Source organism: Clarias gariepinus, chromosome 12 (genome assembly GCF_024256425.1).
Source record: "Clarias gariepinus isolate MV-2021 ecotype Netherlands chromosome 12, CGAR_prim_01v2, whole genome shotgun sequence".
NCBI classification, from domain to species: Eukaryota; Metazoa; Chordata; class Actinopteri; order Siluriformes; family Clariidae; genus Clarias; species Clarias gariepinus.
Window position 1 is genome coordinate 17,338,994 of NC_071111.1, and position 22,351 is coordinate 17,361,344.

A 22,351-nucleotide genomic window follows, 5' to 3' on the forward strand; every position below is an offset into this window, starting at 1 on the left:
TGGAGGAAACAACCTTCAACACCACATACGGGAATGGGTTCGAGTTCTCTATCTGCTTTCATGGCCTCCAACACCATAGTCATCAGAGGCTGCATGACATTAACAAGGGCGGGGGGGGGCTTCATGTTGCTATGAGAACAGGTGTTGACATGCAGGTCAGAGGAGATTACATCTCGCATTCATTGTGGGAAAACATGAGCGTGAATGTTAATTATTTATAAATCTGGATTGACTGACACTAATAATAGAAATGTCTTTCTTTGCAAATCATATGATCATACAATGTAGTGAAATAAAAGGATACAAAAATGACTCAAAAATTTAACATATTTGATGTTTGTTGGATACAGAATTAACATTTAACATTAACAAAGCACTTGATAATAGATTAATTTGAGCTACGTGGAAGGATATACAGTAGCAGGTCAATCACTCAGAAACAAGCAGAAAAACATCTGACCTTGAGGAGGATGGACTACAGCAGCAGAACACATTGGTGTAAGGACAGGGCACGGTGGCTCAGTGGTTATGGGATTGGACTTCTGATCAGAAGGTCCCACGTTCAAACACCAAGCATCATCAAAAATCCAATTTTTTCATCAAAATAGGAATCTAAGGTTTTAATCAGCACAGACTAGAACAATTATTGGGAGGTGGGGGGAAACCTTTTTTTACTTATTCCAGTTCTTTTTCCAACTGGTTTCTGTAACTCTGTGCCCATGATAGTGTCAGATACTTGCTCTAGGCTGACAGAATTGGGACCTGATTTGGTATTCTGCCATTTATGGCCATTCCAGTAAGCAAAATGAAAATAAAAACAAAAAAAAATTTTGCAGAGAAATAAGAAACGCTTCATAAGTGTTTAGGGCAGTGGTGGCTCAGTTGGTTATGGCTGCAGGTTACTGGGTTACTGATCGGAAGGTCGGAGGTTCGAGCCCCAGCATCACCAAGCTGCCACTGTTGAGCCCTTAAGCAAGGCCCTTAACCCTATCTGCTCCAGGGGCGCTGCAAGCTGGCTGACCCTGCGCTTTGACCCCAGTTTCCTAATTGGGATATGCAAAAATTAAAGGCAGTGGTAGCTCAAAGGGTTAAGGCACTGAGTTACTGATCAGAAGATCGGCGGTTCGATCCCCAGCTCGACCAGGTTGCCACTGTTGGGCCCTTGAGCAAGGTCCTTAACCCAAACTGCTCCAGAGGCGCTGTATCATATGGCTGACCCTGCGCTCTGAACCCAGTTAGGCTGGGATATGCTAAGAAGCAATTTCCCTCAGGGATTAATAAAGTTCTAATTATTATTAATTATTATTATTATTATTAAATTATTATTATTATAAGCAGTTTTCTAAAAGCTAAACTAATAGAACTGCATCTGCCTCTACAGTACTTTTTGGCCGTCTAAAGCTCCGGGTGTGAAAGCCATGTCAAGTCAGTACATCTCTCTCTCTCTCAGCGAAATGATGACAAATTAGGAGCAGCATCACGTGTAACTGGTATTTACTTATTATTTGTTCCTTTCATTGTTAATTAGCACCTACTGTCTCCCAGATGGTAATCGAATCTGTCATTGACAGCCTGTCTGTCTGCTTCCATCAGTGTCTGGCTTAAACACGCGACAGATGATGGATTCTCTTAACACAATCAATTTGTCAGGTTGCCAGATTTTTATTTCCAGATTTAGCAAAGCAGGATGGCTGGAGGAAGGGGCCATCGGGGTTAGGATATCTAAGGCACCAACGCCACCTGGAAAAACAGGTGGACACTGACTTCAAAGGAAAAGTTCATTTCATGTCTTAAACGAGAACCTAGTGCCGTGTTTACACCATGTACGAAAAGCTCACCTAATTCCCTTCTGATTCGACACAGCTCGCAAGTACACTATTAACATTCAGCCTGAAGAACTAGGGGCGTTCAAGTCAAACAGGGACTTATGATCATTTCTTTTTTTTAAAGGGAGTTTTTACTCTATTAACTGTGTTCTGTCATTCTGTACAATCAAAAGTCCCGGTTTGACTTGAACTGCCCTCATACTGTAGTTTTTTGTTGCTGTCACCATGTTAGTGTACTTGATAGAGTGTCTGCTGGAGCTTACAACCTTCTGACAAGACCACAAATTGTGTGAGTGACAATAGCAATACGCCCACACACTCACTGCCTTAGAGAAAAACTCGCTCTATATAAAACACACTTAAAAATAAAATTTGAATCAGACCAGGTTAAATGATAAAACACAGCCCTGTCAGCTAGACATGATATAGAGAAATGTAAAGTGTGCACAGCAGGGACGTACTGTATGCTTGCTTGTATTAAAAACTTTCCCAGAAGTAAAAGCCATTACAAAACATTAAGTGCTGGAATCTGAGAAATTGGATTTATTTATTGTTGCTTTTGCTTACCATGTTTAACTAATAGTTTGTTGTACATTTGCTGGATTCATGCTGACAATCTATTGCAGTTGGTGGGAAATTACATCATGAAATAACATCATTACAATGTGCTATTTATCTTTTTTTTCTGTGAAGTCAAGTTTTTTTTTTTATTATTATTGTTTACTAGGGAGACAAGATTTAATGGCATATATATTTAATATATATACATACAGTGGGTATAGAAACTATTAAGACCTCCTTTTCACTTTTCGTTATATTGCAGCCATTTGCTAAAATCATTTAACATTTCTGAAGATTTATTGAAAAAAAAAACTGAAATATGACATGGGCCTAAGTATTCAGACCCTTTGCTGTGCCACTCATATATTTAACCCAGGTGCTGTCCATATCTTCTGATCATCCTTGAGATGTTTCTACACTTCATTTGAGTCCAGATGTGTTTGATTATACTGATTGGACTTGATTAGGAAAGCTACACACCTGTCTATATAAGACCTTACAGCTCACAATGCATGTCAGAGCAAATGAGAATCATGAGGTCAAAGGAACTGCCTGAAGAGCTCAGAGACAGAATTGTGGCAAATCCCAGATCTGGCCATGGTTACAAAAAATTTCTGCTGCACTTAAGGTTCCTAAGAGCACAGTGGCTTCCCATAATTCTTAAATGGAAGACGTTTGAGACGACCAGAACCGTTCCTCAAGCTGGGTTAGAGCCTTGGTGAGAGGGGTAAAGAAGAACCCAAAGATCACTGTGGCTGAGCTCCAGAGATGCAGTCGGGAGATGGGAGAAAGTTGTAGAAAGTCAACCATCACTGCAGCCCTCCACCAGTCGGAGCTTTATGGCAGAGTGGCTTGACAGAAGCCTCTCCTCAGTGCAAGACACATTAAAAAATACCTGAAGGACTCCAAGATGGTGAGACATAAGATTTACTGGTCTGATGAGACCAAGATAGAACTTTTTGGCCTTAATTCTAAGCGGTATGTGTGGAGAAAACCAGGCACTGCTTATCACCTGTTCAATACAGTCCCAACAGTGAAGCATGGTGGTGGAAGCATCATGCTGTCAGTTTTTCAGGGACAGGACGACTGGTTGCAATCGAGGGAAAGATAAAGCCGACCAAGTACAGGAATATCCTGGACGAAAACCTTCTCCAGAAAACCTTCTCCAGAGTGCTCAGGACCTCAGACTGGGCCGAAGGTTTACCTTCTTTTACTCTGTGACTGTTCTTGAATGGCCCAGCCAGACCCTGACTTAAACCCAATTGAGCATCTCTGGAGGGACCTAAAAATGGCTGTCCACCAACATTTACCATCCAGCCTGACAGAACTGGTGAGGATCTGCAAGGAGGCTTGGCAGAGGACCCCCAAATCCAGGTGTGAAAAACTTGTTGCATCTTTCCCAAACAGACTCATGGCTGTATTAGATCAAAAGGGTGCTTCTACTAAATACTGAGCAGAGGGCATGTTAAGTACTATAATAATACTTAGGCCCATGTGATATCAGTCTTTCTTTCATAATAAATCTGCAAGAATGTCAAATCAAAAGGAAATAAAATGAGCTTATTGTACATGGTTCAGGACTTTTAATTGTGCAGAATAACAAACCAACAGTCCCGAGTGGACAAAAAACTACCTTTATTTCTCTATATAATCATCTTTTTATACTAATGCCCCAATCCCAGAGTTTCTTTAATAATTAGATACCTTCAATGTGGAATGTTTTCTCAACAACCTGATTCATGTTCGAAACACTGGCCTCCCAGGAACTCCTTTAATGGCCAGCTGAGTTCCTGTAATGTGCATGTGATGGTGAATGATTGTGTGTACAGTACACTTCCCACAGTCAGATGCCTCTCTTTCACAAAATGGCGACATGTTATTAAGGATAACTCGTCGCCACTGATTTTCAAGGACCAGGCGTTTCAATCACTGAATGTTCACAGCAACGACTGCAGTTTGCTCCGAGCCACCTCGACCGGGATCATCATTCACGGATATACGGCCTTCTTTAAAGCGTTCGCACCATTCAAATGTTTTACTGCAGCTAAGAGTCTCATCACCGCACCGTGCTTAAAGCCTTCTGTAAATGTCAATCAGTTTTACGCCTTCATTCATGTGACATTTCATCACTAGTCCGTGTTTGACTTCAGCACACCTCGTATTTTGATAAGATTTGAGCCAAACAGATTTACACTTGCAGTCAAACTGTCAGGTTAGCAGAATAAGTTCCTATCTTGCCTCCAAACTTAATCTACATAAAGGCATATAATACTAAGGTCTCTGATATTCTATGTGATATGAACAAATCATCTTGTGACATGTTACCACCTTTCGGTCTTTGTAGTATAAAGAAAACAACTATTGCTTTTTAGTTCATTTTAAAAGCTTAAAGGAAAGTGCAGTATAATGAGAAATAGGAAGCGTTTTGGATATTATGAAACGGTAAAACAGGTTAACAGAAACCAGACTGAAATGATTCAAACTAAAATGATTAAGTCAAGTGGAATTCCGTGGTTAAATTCGGGTCCTTTTCAAAACTTTGAGTTTTAGGTCTTTTTTTCCAAAGAAATGTACTGTTAAAGGAAATGATTAACAAAGTACACGATTGAAAGGCATGAACATTACATAAAATCCAACCAGTCGTCAGTGTACTTATTTCAGTTGTATGCACATCGCCATTAATATGACTATTAATAACCAACATGTTTAGAAATAGCCACACAATTATTACGTCTGTTTCCATGCACCAGGCTTCCTGTTGCTCACTTTTTGAAGCCTGATGGGAAACACGTTTTTTTATTATTATCTTCTGCATATTAACGTGCCTAATCTTTTGATTATATGCTGCCATAAACATCTGTCAGCTTAATGATCAGGACCTCCATCAGTGGGCACATTAAAGCTCTAATCATTGATCCAGCAGTCTGCTGCAACCTGAAGCCGGACACAAACATTTACCATTACCAGCCCCAGACACTCGTACACACTAACACTGACGCTAATGTAACTGTGATTTGGCCAAGAGGATGAAGAAACATACACTGTGCAGATGTAGAGAGGTTCAGTCAGATTGTTGTGTCATAACTTTAATTATGAGGCCAGTGAAGCCTCCTCAGTTCTCCTCATCATGAATCCCTAATGCCTGATCTTAAGTGAAGTTTATTACACGTCTACATGGACACCAGATGGTCAGTGTGAACATCAGATGGAGTTAGGGTTCAAGCGGGAAACCTTGCACAGAAAATAGTCATCTGATGAAGTTCATTTTTGAAAAACATCCAGGGTCTTTATTTGATCTAAAATGATTCATATCCCAGAGATTCGTAGTTTAAAGACACCAGTGCATAGGATCTTTCCTAGAAAAAAATGGACCTACTCTCTGATTATATAACATGTTTTTTTTCTACCCATCTATTAGAGTGATGGTAGCCAATCACAGGCATTATGTAATACATGGAATTATGGCACAAAATGCACATAACTGCACTTCTAAAAAGATGTTCAGCTGCAGTATCCTGATACATAAAGAGAACTTGGGACTATGGAGTAGTTAAATGTTAGCCTCCGTTCTCCCAAATGAACTAATGGTCGTGCGCTAGGTGAGACTCTAATTTCTGTAATGGTGAAATGTGGGATTGAATAGACAGCAGAAAACATGGACACAAAAAAGAAATAACCATATGAAGTAGTTGACTGGGTTTCATGGTTAGGGAGGGCCAGCAAGTCAGAAGTCTCAGCATCAGCCACTGTGAACCACAGTGTTAGTCCTCAAGAGTCTTCAAGGTGGGCCATTGGGAGTTTCAAGGTAGGTCAACAGAAATCTTAGTCTCAGGTAAGGTCTTAGGGCAGGGCTTTTCAACCCCAAACCTACAGTAGAAGGCTTATTGAACCTGAAAATGAACATTAGTTAAATGGGTTACATTTGAGCAGAAGAATTAACAAACTGTGCTGGACACTGGTCCTAGGAATGGAGGTAAAGGGTTTTAGGTTTGGGTATTTGGGAACCTCAGCATGGGTTTTCCACATCCTAAGGGTGGGTCACCAGCAGACTTGTGTTGGATCGGTGCACATCTTGGAATCTCAGAATAGTGGGATTTTCAGGATGGGCAATCAGTGGGTCATGAGAATTCTAAGGGTGGGTGATGAGCAATCTTATGGTTGGTTATTTAGAATCTCAGCATGGGCTATCAGCATTCGGGGCAGGGGGGAAGTCCTCAGCATCAAAAGTCTTATGGTGGGACGTTGGACAATTTGGAATCTAAGTTTTGGAATAATTTTTTTTTAATGAATTTCTTTCATTTTTGTGAAGCTGCTTTGAGACAATGACCATTGTTAAAAGCGCTATATAAATAAAATTGAATTGAATTGAATAATTTCGGAATGGCCATTTAGGATTCTTATGGTAGACTTAGTCTTATTTTTAGTTCAAGAGTGTTGCTTAAGAAGCCTCAGGATTTTACCTAATAAACTATACCATACCATTATTAGAAATTTTAATTAGTGAGCCAATATACCTGTTTACAGTCAAAAGGAAATGGACTATTCTGTATAGTTTACCATGAAACTCACTTAACCTCAGTGTGTTTTCCCACACCAAACCTGCTCCAGTACACACAAGTGTGTAATTAATACACCACTGCGAAAGGAATAAGGGCATGTCAATAATAATGACTGAATACGGAAACACTAACGCTAGCTTGCAATTACATGCCATCAACTATTTATGAAGTCTTTATTCCTAGACAGACTGAATAAAATAGATTTTACTGTGGTTATTAGGCAGCAGGCAAGGTCAGAAATGATTGCAGTGTACGCTTGGTGCGTAATTAAAATGAGAAACTCATTCTACTGGGATTAATTACTGGGACTCAAATCTTTGTGCACAAGAATGGTTGATCATATATAGCATTTATTTACACTTTTTTTTCTATTTACAGACCTGTGAAAAGTCATTGTTCTGTACACAAATTTTAATTCAAGAACATTTCAGAAAATCTTCTTACACGCTTTTCAAAGCGGTAGCTTCTAAAGGCTAAAGTCATGAAACTCTTCTTGTCTGATATCCAGGGTTATGCTTTTCACTGCTCACTTAGGGAAGAAAAAACTGCATGAAAAAATGGAACCAAAGAAAAAAAAAAGACAGAGATACATTTGAGAGAAACAGATAGCACATATCACATGTTAGTCTTATGAGTGAGGTAACCACAGAGAGATGGTCAGTTAACAAGGTTAGCCTGTTCTCCATGCACGTGCATGGAACCCAGTGTAGCAGTAACACTCAGTAGGCATGTGCTGATAATTATTTATATGGTATTGAGCAAGACTTCAAAAACACCCACTACTCCTGCATGCCCTTTGAGACGAGGCTGCCTCGGTAGGAAGCATTTCTGCAGAGCGCTTGTCCCCCTGAAATGAAATCTACCCACCCAAGTGAATGGGTTTTTCCATTTCGGACTCGATTAACGTTTCGAAAACACGCCTGACCTCTCATTTACAGTTAAAACGCTGCTCTGCTAAAATGCAGGAAGCACTGCATTTATTGGTCATTTATTTCTTAAATGCAACACTGCGATGTGTTTAAAAAAAACAACAACAAAAAAAAAAACGCCATATCAGCACAAGCCTACTCGCGGTTAGTCAATGTTCATAATAAATATCTGAGATGGTATACACTACTCTGACGTTAGGCACAACTTAAGAGGCATATGTAAACATTATATTAAAAAAAACAATGACTTGTATGTTTGTGTGTTAAAAAAAAGGCTGATTTATACAAAACTGAGGAAAATAGAGTGCATTTTCTTTCGCTTCACATATATCATTAGATTTAAGAACTGGCAGGGAAAAAATGAAAAGCCTGACAACATGATTGAACGAAGCACAAAGGACTGCCACTACGTACTTTGTGGAGAGCTTTTATGCCCTGAACGCACTTACTAATGAAAGCATCATGCAACAAGTATGGATCAGAACTCCAAACAGAGGTTGGAAATGACAAGCCATTAAGCATGTGGAAGGCTAATTGATTTAAGCAGCTAGAATTCTATAGACGAGCCGCTTTGTGACGGCGAGTGTCTGTTTCTAGCCGAATCAAAGTAGCCAAATTAAGGCAAATCTTATTAATCCTAGTAAAAAAAAAGAATCAAGACAGGCGTTCAGGGAACGAACATCATGGCTATTGTTCTGACAGATGAACGGCCTAGGTACTGCATTCCATCTGACTGCCGATCCGCACCGGCCGGCTCCTGAGGTAGACCTAGGTTTAAATAAAGTGTCCTTTTCGTCTCACTTCCTCTGGGTGCTCTTTTCTTTTTTAAGCTAGTCCACCGAATGCATGGATAAGTATCTCGATTCTGTCTTCTTGTCTGAGTAATGTGTCATTATTGCCTTTAACGCCGCGCACTCCTGACCTGCAGCTGTACGGGAGATTCCTAATGGAGACTGCTCAGTGCAAAAGCGTACTTCCAGCTATTACTCTTGAAATTTTGTGCCAGACACTCTTCCTCTCAGTCAACCACACTCCCACACAGCCATGCAACCTCTCAGTGTTAGTAATTCTATTCGAGCCAGTCCAGAACACAGGATTTTGTAATAAACTGGCAAAGATTTTAGCAGCCTACACAAAACCTTCGCCGTGGAACCTTTTAGGTGTTGGAGGGACGAAAATGTAAAAAGGACAGAAAAAAAAAGAAAGAAAAACCCATCTGTTACTTATTTTGGAGAGAAACCTTTGCTTTAGAGTCTTGTTTTTTGGCTTGATTAGATAGACAGGGGATAATTGATGTCCGGAGCGCGTTGGTTAGTAAGAACAGAGCTGGAAGTGAAAGGAAAAATAAAAGACTACAGTTTTACACCGCGTCACGTACTGTAAACACAGTCCTGTACCAACTGATTGGGAGTCTGAGGCTGAGCCATGGAGAGTCTCAGGTGGTAGCCTCAGGAGAGGCCATTAGGATTTTCGATGTGGAATTTTAATAACCCCAGGGTGAGCCATCATTACTCTCATGGTGGGCCATGCAAAGTCTCATGGTGGACCATCAGGTGTCTTGGTAGGGTTGGACCACCCAACAGTAGTTAAGGGTGGAGCATCAGGAGTCTCGGTGTGGGCCATCAGGAGTTTCAGGGTGGGCCAACAGGAATCTTGTAAGGGCTATTAGCGTGTTTTTAGAGTTGTGTTTTTTTTTTTTTTTTTAATGTTGGGCCATGAGAAGTGTCAGGGTGGGTCATCGAGAGTCTGATTTCAGTAGTCGTGCCGCTGGAAGCCTCATCTCTTGTAGTGGTTGGGTGCGTCTGCGAAGGCAAACTTGAGCCTGTAGGCTTCAGCCAGAAGCACACTCACTTCCTCATTGCCCCAGTGCATGGTGGGTAAATTCTGCAGTAGGATCATCAGGCCCTGGAACACACAGAGAGAAACCAGAGTTACGCAGAGAGCAGGATGAGACTTGCCAAAAACTGGTGGAACACACTACACCAACACCAACACAAACACATAACTAGCCAAACCCACACTGAGGAGGACAGGAACGCCAGGAGCGGGTTACACACACACACACACAAATACATGTGTCACCACCATCGCGCTGAGAAGGAGCAGGTTGCCAAAAAAAAAAAAAAAACGATTCACACAAACAAAAATATAAAAACATATACTTAGACAAAATCATGCCAAGGAAGTCCAGTTTCAGGAACTGACAACACACACACACACACACAAACTCACACGCACATGCACATCCCACCAATCCTGCACTGCAGGTAGATACGGTTGACAGACACTGACTACACACAGACACACACAATCACAAACAAGAGTGTTTTCAGGGGCTGGTTACACAGAGACACACAAATTGGCAACATTTTAGTGAGCAGGAAGCGTTGCCAGGGGCAACCTCGTGTCCGCTGGGAGGGAGGGAGGGAAAGAGGGAGGGAATGAGGGAGGGAGGAAGATGCTGCGCCTCACAGCTGTTTATTTTTTTATTCTGCAGGGGTCACGCCGAGCCATATCATGAGCGCATATTGCACACGGTAAATTATTTTAACTTTCAATCAGCATGTCTTTGCCTTTTCAATCCTAGCGAGGCGCCTGAGTTGGAGGTTTAAGCTGTTAGGACGGGTGCGTGCGCCTCTGTTTTTGCGCTGCGTGGTCGGGACCCGGAGAGCAACAGCCCATTTCTCTTAGCTACAGAAAGCCGAGCGTAATTCAGCGACAGTGCGCCGGCCCGGCTCCAGGCCCTGAAAGCCCACAGTCAATGAGTGCATTAGAGGAGCTTAGAGAGGAGGCACAGCCTCAATCTCCCAGCCTAATTCACCAAGCCGGCCTGCCATGATGGAGGGGAATGACTCTGCTTAAATGCTTAACAGTCAAACAGAGAGAGGGAGAGAGAGAGCAGAAAAAGAGAGTACTGTGTATAATGTTATTCTTCCACAAAGAAAAGTCCAACGCTGGAGGTTTTAATGCATCACGGATAATAAAACCAATTCTTAAAATTACATAATCTGGATTAGGATCATTTTACGCCAGAATTAGTTGAGATTATGGGCGTGAAACACTAGGCTCTTTCATATCATAGTAAATAATACCATTAAATACCTGTTTACGTGTTTCTGTTCACTAAAAACAGAATGCACTACAACACCTTTAGAGATTCCATACAAAACAAAGTGACTTTCATAATCTCGGCTGGATATCAGTAACTACTAACACGCTATATCACTTTGTTTTGCGCCTAGAAAAGGCATTTTCACTGTTTATCACTGACTCAGACGAGCTGTCCTGTCTCCCCGTCCTGTTTTATGTAAGGCGGGCGAGAGCACAGCCGTGTTCACGATTCACACCGCATAGCTCTAATCAGTATTCAGGCAAGCAGCTGAGCTCCATCATTTTTATCAGCATTCGCACTCAAAAACATCAGGCTGCGTAGAGAAAACAATGAGATTCAAATAAAAAAAGAAAAGAAGAAAGAAAAACAAAGTGAGAACATTATTAATGTTTGTTTTACAGCAGTGTTCATTAGAGTGTTTCAGCAGCCTTCCATTTCATTTAGCGACTTCTACACAAACGTATGCACTAACATACGTCAAAAGGTTCCCCGCACTTTCTCTAACTCTCAACTGCTCGGCTCTGCATTCTTTATCATCTGCTAAAACTACAGTAGCTGATTGTGATTGCGTAGATATACAGGACAATGCATCATTATACTGGAACATTACAGAGCGTCTCAGTACAGTACATCGGGGAAATTAACACTTGTGACAGCTTCCCTTTGATCCAGCCATCAAAACATTTCAATATATTTTCTTTTGACAAACGCATTCTTAAAGGCAACCTGAAACAAAAAAAAAACATAGTATAAATTAAATGTTTTTTAGGAAAGTTTTATTTCCCTTATGCATGGAGGCATTTGTGACTGCCCGTATAATTCACACAGAAAAACATCATATTTTAAAAACATGAGATCTCTTTATACAAATGTAATTTATACAATTAAAGGATCAGGAAACATGGTCAATATTAAATGTTTCAGGAAATGAAGATATACTTTCTATGAATGGGAATATTAAGGAATCACCTAATACGATTTTATCATGATATCTACTGTAGGTGCCGATTCGATTTGTACAGTTGAGGTTCTCTAAGTAAGAATCAAGACATATATATCATAAATACCCTTTTTTCCCTAGATTTTGTTATAATCCTAAAAAATTTTATTTGCTCTGCATAATTTGCTTAGAAGACGCCACCTGCAGGATTATAGAGGACCTGCAACAATTGAAACAAATTTCCGCCATCTCTAATACCATGAGAATGTAGTCTGCCTCCAATACACTTTATTGTGTACGTATTATCTAAAAAAGTCGTAATATCTTAAATATGGACCGTATATGCTTAAGTATAACTGATTTTTGCCCTTTTTAAAAATGTTAAGCTTTCTTGTATTACGTATTCACTCACTCACTCACTCATCGTCTATACCGCTTTATCCTGTATTCAGGGTCACGAGGACCTGGCGCCTATCTCAGGAGGCTTAGTGCACGAGGCAGGGTAAACCCTGGACAGGGTGCCAGTCCATCGCAGGGGACACACAAATACACACACACACACACACACACACACACACACTCATTCATTCACACACTACAGACAATTTGGAAAATGCCAGTTAGCCTAATCTGCATGTCTTTGGACTGTGGGAGAAAACCGGAGAACCCGGAGGAAACCCACCAAGCACAGGGAGAACATGCAAACTTCATGCATACAGAGATGGGAAATGAGCCTGGCCAGGAAATCGAACCCAGACACTGGAGGTGCAAGGTGACAGTGCTAACCACTACACCACCGTGCCGCCCTTTCTTGTATTACTGGAAAATAGCTTAAAATCAATAAGACTTTTTCATGCTCAAAATTTGACAAAAAAGGTTCACAAATGCATTTAATAATTATGAAAAACTAAAAATCATTTGTATTTGTTAATCTATTGGTTATTTTTAGTCGGTTAAACGAACTATTTTGCCCGTTCTCGTTTCATCTCCTGATTAGTTTCTGATTTACTGTTTAATCCTTGTGTTAACTTGCCAATAAATAATAAACATAACTTCTACTGTTAATCTTTTAACCTTATAATTAAGCAATTTCTCATAAAAAATACTTAATTTAAACAAAAAAAGTGGCAAGAATGACTAAGAGAGTCCAGCGGTCATACAGTGAATACAATTTATATGGAAACAAATCCTTTTTATAGAAAGAGAAAAAATAATCTTGCATACAGCTGGTACATAAATTAATTTAAATTAATTTGATAGAATTTTATGTTATTTGAGATGCTCATGCATACAGTTGTGCTGTTATGGCAGACCAATTTTATTGTACAAAAAAAAGTAATTACAATGTTATAAAGTAAATGCTGCAACGCATCAACACATTCCACGGAAACTAAAATATCTGCGCAATCAACATAATTGTAAAAATTCATCATTTGGTTTACTTGAAATCTTATGACAGAAAATCCTAGATGATTTAGCTATATTCAAGATATTTTACTTGCCCAAGTATTTTTTATTTATTTTTATTTTTTTGTCTGTGTGGTGTAAAAAATTTAAGATGCAAATGTAATATGTAAGGAAACACCTGTGACAAATATGGACTTGCAAAACAATTTAAATTCTCGAGCAAACCTAACCAACCCAAGACATGGCTGGCAGTTACAAAACTGGAATACTGAAAGAAACTAAAACCTAATGGTTATGAGAAGAAATGTGCTTTAAAAAAGAAATAAAGAAAGAAGAATATTCTGCTCATATCACCAGGATTACTAAACCCAAGAGCAAAAAAAAATAAAAAATCCTCATGTGAATAAAGTAACTCCAGGAAAGACAGAAGAAAAGAAATACCAAGAACTGCTAATTATTTCTTAATCTATTATTACAGCCTGTATGGTAAAGTACTGAACTCAGAAACAGGGAACAGATCCACTTAAAAAGTAAAAAAACAAAAAAAAAGGTAAAAGATTTTCAGCCTAGTCACAGTCTAAAACAAAAGCTCTTTTGGTTGTAAGTAGAGGAGAGACGCCTGCTGATAACGTTCGGATTATTTAATGTCTAATACACTCACAGCATTAGGTCTGCTGAGCTGCTTATATTCTGCTCATTATGGACATGATTAGAAACCTTATTTGGATAAAATTCAATTAGTTTATTTGTAAGGTTACCTATCAGCGTTAAAAACAGCATATATTTAGGTTTAATATTAAACTCTCAGTGCATTCCACTTTCCAGGAAAAAAATGTTTGCTCTCACACACAAAAAAAGAAATTTACACTCATTTCACAAATTGTTTTTATCTGGGTGTCATATTTTACTACTGTTTAACAAGCTGTAAATCACATGAGCTTGTGTCTTTGTTAATTAACTTTATTCATAGCACCTCTCATATTATGAAATATTGTGAGGTGCTACAGCTCAAAAGCATGTTTTTTGCCTTTAACAGGTTTACAATGTGAAAAGAGGGGAAAAAAACTGAAGAATAAAAAGAAAAAAAAGTGAGGAAGAAAGAAAGCTGTCAACAATAGGCAAAATAGTAATAAAAAAAAAAAAGCATATGGTGGTAAAGACAAAATTGAAGAAATAGCATCAGTTAAAAACAGAAGAAAACAATATAAAAACATATAAATATACAGTGTTTTCATGCATTAGTATATATTAGTATATACAGTAAAAAAAAGTATAAAAAGTAAAATATTAATAATGTAGTACTGAAATGTGAGTAACAATAAAAAAGCTCATTAAATACAAATATAAGAGCAATATAGAAGTAACGTAACAGTAAAAGGCAAATAATAAATAATAAAAGCTAGTTAAATTGCTATTACATTGTCAATGAGACCTTCATGGATCGTACTTGCTTGTCCAGCATTGCAATCTGGGGAATTTCAAGGCCAACTTCTTGCCATGTCTCGCGAACCCTTCCTGAACAACGTGTGCAGTGTGGCAGGAGAGTAAATCTTCTGAAAGAGCCATTGACACTGACATTACCATTGTTACCATGAAGGGGTGCTATGGTCTGTAGCAGTGTTAAGGGAGGTGCTACATGTCGATGTAAATGCCAGTACTCAAGGTTTCCCAGCAGAACATTGCCCAAAGCTTCACACTGCCTCCGCCGGCTTGCCTTCTTCCCACAGTGCATCCTGGTGCCATCTCTTCTCCAGATAGGAGTCACACTCGGCCATACACCATAATTCCAAAGAAGACGTGATTATACAGTACCAGGCCATCTTCTTCTTTTTCTACTGCTTCATGTTGCAGATCTGTTGATCAAGTGCCCATTGTACTGCAGGCACTTTTGGTGATGGACAGGGGTCAACACGTTTGCAGCCTACAGTTTGTGCTACAGAAGCTTTTTTTCAGATTCCTATGGTACACTTGCTCGTTTTGCTGTTTCTCACACATTAAACTTATGGCTCACTTGCTGCCGAATGTATCCCACCCAACGACAGATGCTGTTGTGATGAGATAATCATTACAACTCACCTCACCTCTCAGTGTTTTTAAATGTATGGCTGACTGGTGTGTAGCCCCTAATGAAAGTTTCTATTAATTAGTTTTCCAATGATAACATATTAAGGATATCAAATGACAAACATCAACTATCAATACCCAGCTCTATCAGCACTTTTAATTTCTCAATTTTCCTAGACATCCATTACATATCATTAAGCTTGTACGCTCATCAGCTACACACATAATGAGACCATCTACCTAATCAAAATGGTCATCAAATCACAGTTTACATCTAATAAGAAGATTAAGATATTAATTATACGCGATGAACCAAGCCAAATGATTATATGACGATGATTATGTAATCCAAAGATCTGCATAACTTCTGAGCATGACTAATAGATCAGGGACAGTTCATTTGACATGCACTTTAGGGACATGTCTGTAAAATTTAGACGGGTATTACGCTTATGTCAGCTAATGTGCTAGAGTAACACAGTTATCAAAGTTCATCGTTAATATCCGGCGTAGCCTTGGCGACGCCCCTCGTCCCCAGTTCGGCAGTGAACCACTCTCGACACGCTATGTTTAGATGAACAGACAGCAGATGACGGCATTCCCATGATATCTCTCACGCTGTTCCCGCATATGTCGTGCCCCAGCGCGAGTATGATAAGTCGGAGCGGTACTTAATCAAGTCACGCTGTTATATTGCACACTAATTACAATTACCGCAAACCATCCGAAGAAACGAGACCAGGGTGATGATCGGGACATTTGAACTGGGAATGCTTTCCTGTGGTTTAAATTAACCCATGCATGGCATGATAACTGCCACCAACACTTGAATGGGACTGCATTCAAACTGACCTTCCCTGTTGCCAACGAGCACTGTGTTTTTTTTTTATTGCCCTCTTCTGTTTGCAACTTATCTTCTCACTTGATTCAATTCTGCTCTCCAACTGAATGAAGAAGCAGGCATAATTGGTCCGGAGCACACTGGATTTCCAGCTGAACCGATAACAAGGGGAGAGACGCTCAATTATGGGCCCGTTCCAGGCCGCTTTTGCGCAGAGTGACACTCTCGGACTGATAAACTGCCGGCGCTGATGACATCTCACTAATGACTGTTCCTGCTAAGTTTTCACAAGCCGACTACAGTTTGACCAAGGGGAGTGATTCACGCAGCTTCTGAGCAGTGTAGCCGCGATAATGGACGACTTCTGGCCTCTTCTCACCGGGTTCCTCTGAATCCGCAGGAATCGATACGCGAACTCAAGACCAGTCGTGCGCTCACTCCATCAAACGCCAGAGGCACTGCCCTACAGCTCCTCATGTTTTAAACATCCATGTGACTAACCAGCTGAGAAGGGTGATTGATCGCAGACCACTTTATAAACAGCTTTGTTTAGAAGGGCGTTGACGAGCTGACGACTGCAAGGCTGTAGCCTAAGCTCGGGGGTACTTGGATATCACACAGGTTTGTAATTACCTCTCCTTTATTTTGGTAAAAAAAAAAAAAAAGTGTTCCTCTATTTCTTTTGCTACAATGCCAACAATCCATCAACAAACTATATTAAAGATCCTTTGGAAAGGGAGGGATGGGGCTCACTCTGGAAGAAGCAAAGCTAAAGGATAATCAATCATTAGTTGCACCTTAGATGAGGCTCCTCTCACAGGCCAGGTTTGGACAAAATTGGTAGTTTCCTGATGAATGGGATGGGCTTTCTATTAATCTAGAGGGTTACAACACATCCAATCTTTCAATTCCCCTAATACAGTCAACACTATAAGTCATCCCGGGGACGAAGAGAAATATGATCAGCATCGCTCGGTGAAGACTTCCTTAATTACTACATAACTACTCCTCCAATCCTTTTATTGAATATGGGATATTAGTATGAAAACTCACTCATGGATAATTCCAAACGTTCGAGGACATGTCTGATGCATAAACAAACCATAGTCGATCTTATTCGGAAATGTTAAATGGTCATCCAATTAAGCATCCTGCCATTTCGACTGACATATACTGACAATTTTTTCCTTCTCCAGGAGATCGTTAAGACTTTGTCAAAGTAGTTTAGATGCTTGACAAAGTAACCTCCAATTAAAAAGGATAATATAACACAAATCCCCCCAAAACAACAACAACAACAACAACAAAAAAACAATCAAACAACTAGAGCTTAAAAGAGATCTGGCATGTGTGATATACAGGGGAAAAAATAGAAAAACAATAGACAAGAAAAAAGATCACTGTGGATTCTAGAACTGCAATCACAAAGCTTGCTTCAGTTCAGTTTGACAGCACTAACTGATCTGTCTCAAGCGGCTATATTTCTTATAGATTTAAAAATATTAAAAACGACTACATTTATCTAATATGGCATTGAAATAATGTATGACTTGTGGTGTTTTTTCATGTAAAAAAATATATACAGTATATATATTCTGTACACACTCCAGGTCTGTAGGTGGCGGTATTGCAGCAAGCAGCCTTTTTTTCAACAGGGAATTTCCATTTAGGCATTTGACAGACGCTCTTATCCAGAGCGACTTACATTTTTATCTCATTACACATCTGAGCAGTTGGGGGTTAAGGGCCTTGCTCAAGGGCCCAACAGTGGCAACTTGGTGGTTGTGGGGTTTGAACCTGGGATCTTCCGAACCGTAGGCCAATGCCTTAACCACTGAGCTACACCTGGCCCCTGGGAATGTGGTATATATATATATATATATATATATATATATTGGAATTCGTATTTTTCATAGAATTACATCTCCATAGTACAAAAACTCACGCAGCAAATAAATTAACTAAATCAACACAAGATGGATTCAATTGCTATACTGGATACACACACAATACAGGACAAGGAAAAGTAAAGCCATTAGATTAATAATAATTTTAATAACTTATATTACCAATTACATTACCATCATAACTGTGCATGCATGTTCAATGAAACTGCTATTTGACTTACATAAAAAAACAAGCCTTCTCACCTATTATGACGTTACAGTTTCATTATACGGGTACATGATAAACATTTTATTACATAATTAAAAAACATGCGCTCTTATTTCCATTTTGCGCAGCTACATCACATTCATATTTAATATCGAAAATGCTCAGACTGAATCATGCTTATTTAAATCAAATGAAACCAGTTCCAATGTTAAGCTCTTACTTGCTGTAATGTCTTTCACGTCAGTAAGATGGTACGAGCGGTTTCCAGCTTTAGGTAGAATCTGTTTGTTAACTTTTTCTAATAAAGCAACTCTGTAAGCCATTGAGAGAACAACATGAATGCCGAGAGCCCTGAGCAGTAAGTCAATCAGGCAGTATGCTTGCGCAATAAATTAAGCGCGTGTGTGCTCCCAGTTATTCACGACGACAGCGAATCCATTTAGTTTTGGCTCTTTGAACCACCTGAGGTGGAACAAGACAAAGCATTAAGAGCTGATAGTTGCTGGTTTTTAATTTAGCGGCATAATGAATGTAACAACTGTGAAGTGCTGTTTTTTTCACCCTTCCTGTGTTCCTTTCCTTTACTTGTGGATTTTATTTATTCATTTGCTCTTATGTAAGACATGAGTGCAGGAAATGAAATGCAACTTCTTTTTTTTCCCTGTTGCTACTCCGAGTAAGAGAGATGCGATTCAGGAAAGCCAAAGAGACTGAAAAGATACGGGGGCGCGTCAAAATGTTGTAAGCGGTCCAAAGAAGTGTCCGCGTTAATGCAAGCAAATAAAGTCCGTGCACGTGAATGGAGGGGGTGGGGGGTGGTGGGGGTGAGCAAGTGCTCTGTGACGCACGTTTGAATTTAGCTTGGAGCGTTATGAGAATCCAAAGAGCACTTAGACTTCAAAATACATCCTCTGATTATTACCCCTGCAGGCTAGTAATGAAGCACAGAGCAAGTCTATTGCAGCAAGGATCCAGTAGTATATATTTCTAAAACAGTCTCTGTATCTATGTGGGTACTTTAAGTAAAACTTGCATTCACTTAAACCTAACTTATGTGCCTGGAGGAGAATATGACAGAAACTACTGTAGCCTTAAACCAGAGATTTTAAGGAGACTCGTGCAAGCATAGCCCATTTATAGTTCACAAGACGCACGCATTAACACCTGCCACAGGGATCATCGAGACTGCAAACTCCATTTAAATCAACCAATTAAAACTCTAAAGTGGGATTGATTTCCCACCGTCTCTTTCTCATCTATCCATCCACGCATAACCACATTATCCTCGCCTGACACTCGAGAGATGATCTGTCACTACGATGAAGCTCCGAGGCACAATGTTGGCCCACATTGCTTGATGTGTGTAAATGAACAATGCAGCAGATAAGGGTCATGACCTCTGCCCCGGCACAGGGGTGGCTTGGGAAGTAAGAGACCAGAATGATTGATTTGGATATGAAGGGGAGCTGTGCCCTCCCTGGCAAAGGGGTTAGTTAAGGGCAGGTGGCATATGGTACTGTACTGTATGTCTGGAGTCTGTGGAGACTCGGGCGCTAAGACGTGATGCCTAAAGAAAGTCTCACACTGCGGTTATGCACAAAACAGGCACTGTTATAAATCTCACAAGGTTTCCCAAAAGATTAGCTGTATCGACTGGAACAGGCTCATCTAAAAATAAATAAATAAATAAATAAATAAATAAATAATAATTTGCAAATGATTCGGTAAGCTAAAACCAAAAAAGCGGAGAAAAAGCTTCTTGGTCCGTTTTATTAGCTGCTCCAAAGGCTTTCTCATTATGTGATAAACAAACCCCTAATGAGAGCTCATTTACTGCATATTGCCCTTGCTAAATGCCAGCAGGCTTTGGCATTTGGCTGTGCGCGTGGCGTGCGGTGGCACTCTGTGGTGGCGGGGGCGCCAGGCGTCTCACAGATCAGATCTCATATCGCAGCATCTTCATGCTCACAGATTTACACCTGGGCCAAAACAACGTCTTTATTGGGCTACGATCACTGGAGCAGACGTCGGTGCACTGAAACACACCAGCATCGGATTCCTGTTTGTGCTTTTTTTTCTAAGAAAAACTCAGAACTCAGAGAAGGAAGTGACGATTGGCAGTGGTGCTCTTTTAATTAGTCAGGAATGAGTGTGTGCAGCGGGTGGATGCTGACCCGCAGGACAGGAGGGATAGTTTTAAATTCCCATGAAACTACAGTGCAGTGACCAAGAGTAACAGAAGTGGAGGGACAATGCCTCAGAAAAGGTCACAGAGAATGACTGCTTCAGGCAGACCGAGCTACACACACTACCTCTGAATAGAAATATGGTAGGTGCGTGACTGTTGCTCAGTCTGCTCTGCTCTTTTCTTTCTGCTGCTTCCCAGATATTAATCTGAAATTATTAGCCCAGGTGTACTGAACTCTCCTGGAATCTTACAAGCTCTCAACTAAAGAGCCCTTGTTTACTGTCAAGATAAATTGAAACTATTTTGAGTGCATTAGTATGAAAAAAAATTTAAGTCAAACTTAAACTTGTGATGAAATGTCTTGTGACTGGAGGCATTAAACTGATTGACATTTCAATGATGCAAATGTTTTGAAGAAGTCTGTGAATGACGATCCTGGCCGGGGTGGCTCGGAGCCCACTGTAGTCGTTTCCGTAAACATTCAGATCCTCCAGCTTGTAGAAGAGACACATCTGTCTGTGGGAACTGTATCCACAATCATTCACCAGCACCACTTGCACATTACAGGAACTCATCGCCACATCCCCCGTACAGTCCTGACCTCATTCACAGCCATTTCCACATGTTTGGGACTATACAGGAGTTTCTATAGAGTCCAGCTTTTCAGATCAAGGCTTCCACATACCGAGAAAACTTTCTCCTTTGATGTTACCCAAAGTACAGGAAATAAAGGAAGTTTTATTCTCTTATTCTCTTATAACAGTGTTCTCTTATTCTGCACAATCAAAAGTCCCGGTTTGACTATTAATCAGTAATACACTAAAACTTTTAAGCCAAAAGTGCTCAAAAGGTTTAGACTTTCAATCAGAGGAGAAAAAAAGCCTAATCTAGCAGTGTACACAAATGGTAATGGTCATGATAATTAAAAAGTGATCGTTCCCCCCCGCCCCCCTTCTTCCCTGCCACAAGTTTGACACATTTCATCACACAGATCAGCAGAAAAACAGCGATGGCTATGTGTTTTGTGCCGAATTTTAATTTCCCAGGCATAATCAGACTCCGGTTTGTGTCGGCATAATGATGTTGCAGATTTACTCATGATTTCTCCTTGTTTGTGTTTTTGCTGGAATGCATGTTAAAGTACTGTATCTGTGCTGGCCTTGACCCTTGAACAGGGTCTCATTGGATGCACATGGAAAGGCGTTTACTTTTACTATTAAACATTGCTGTGATTTCTACACTCATTTCTTTACAATGCAACTTCACCGAGTGTTTAAGTGATCTCCGTTTACGTTCCTCATTCCTATTTCTTAGAGCCCATTGTTTCAAGGAAGTTGCCGGGGTACCTGATCGGGCAACTCTCATCCCAATTCCAGTTAAAGTAATGTCTTTTTCTCTCAATCAGTACACCAAACAGGACTAAAGCATTTTGCACATACACACTTATGGACATTTGTCTTTTTTGCACTCATTCCGGACATTTATGGACAATTATGGACACTACACCTGCACATTCATATATTTCTATTTTATTTCTTTGCTTGTTGCACATGCCAATTTCAATAAGACACTTTTATGCATATTTGAATTTGTCTTCTTTGCGTAATGCAGGCCACATTTATTCCCTTTTTTTTTTTTTGGTCATTAAAGTCTAAAGTGCTTTCCCTAGAACATGAGCCTTTATCCTTTCACTGATCAGCTGGGCCTGGATTGTATTCTGTTTCACCTCAAACGGAGGTGTAACATCCAACCACACATTGTGCTGTTGTTGTTGATTTTATTATTATTATTATTATTATTATTATTATT

The 22,351-nt window shown here is 40.0% G+C and overlaps 1 protein-coding gene across 2 annotated transcripts in view; it reads right to left on the reverse strand.

Moving 5' to 3' along the window:
- Positions 1–7,913: 7,913 nt before the first annotated feature.
- tbc1d22a (TBC1 domain family, member 22a) overlaps positions 7,914–22,351 on the reverse strand; it is a 181,443-nt gene continuing 167,005 nt past the window's right edge. For both annotated transcript variants that reach the window (XM_053508679.1, XM_053508680.1), the window contains exon 13: positions 7,914–9,780. In XM_053508679.1, coding sequence (XP_053364654.1) covers positions 9,652–9,780 — 129 coding nt within the window. In that variant the 3' untranslated portion in view covers positions 7,914–9,651. The remainder of the gene's footprint in view (positions 9,781–22,351) is intronic.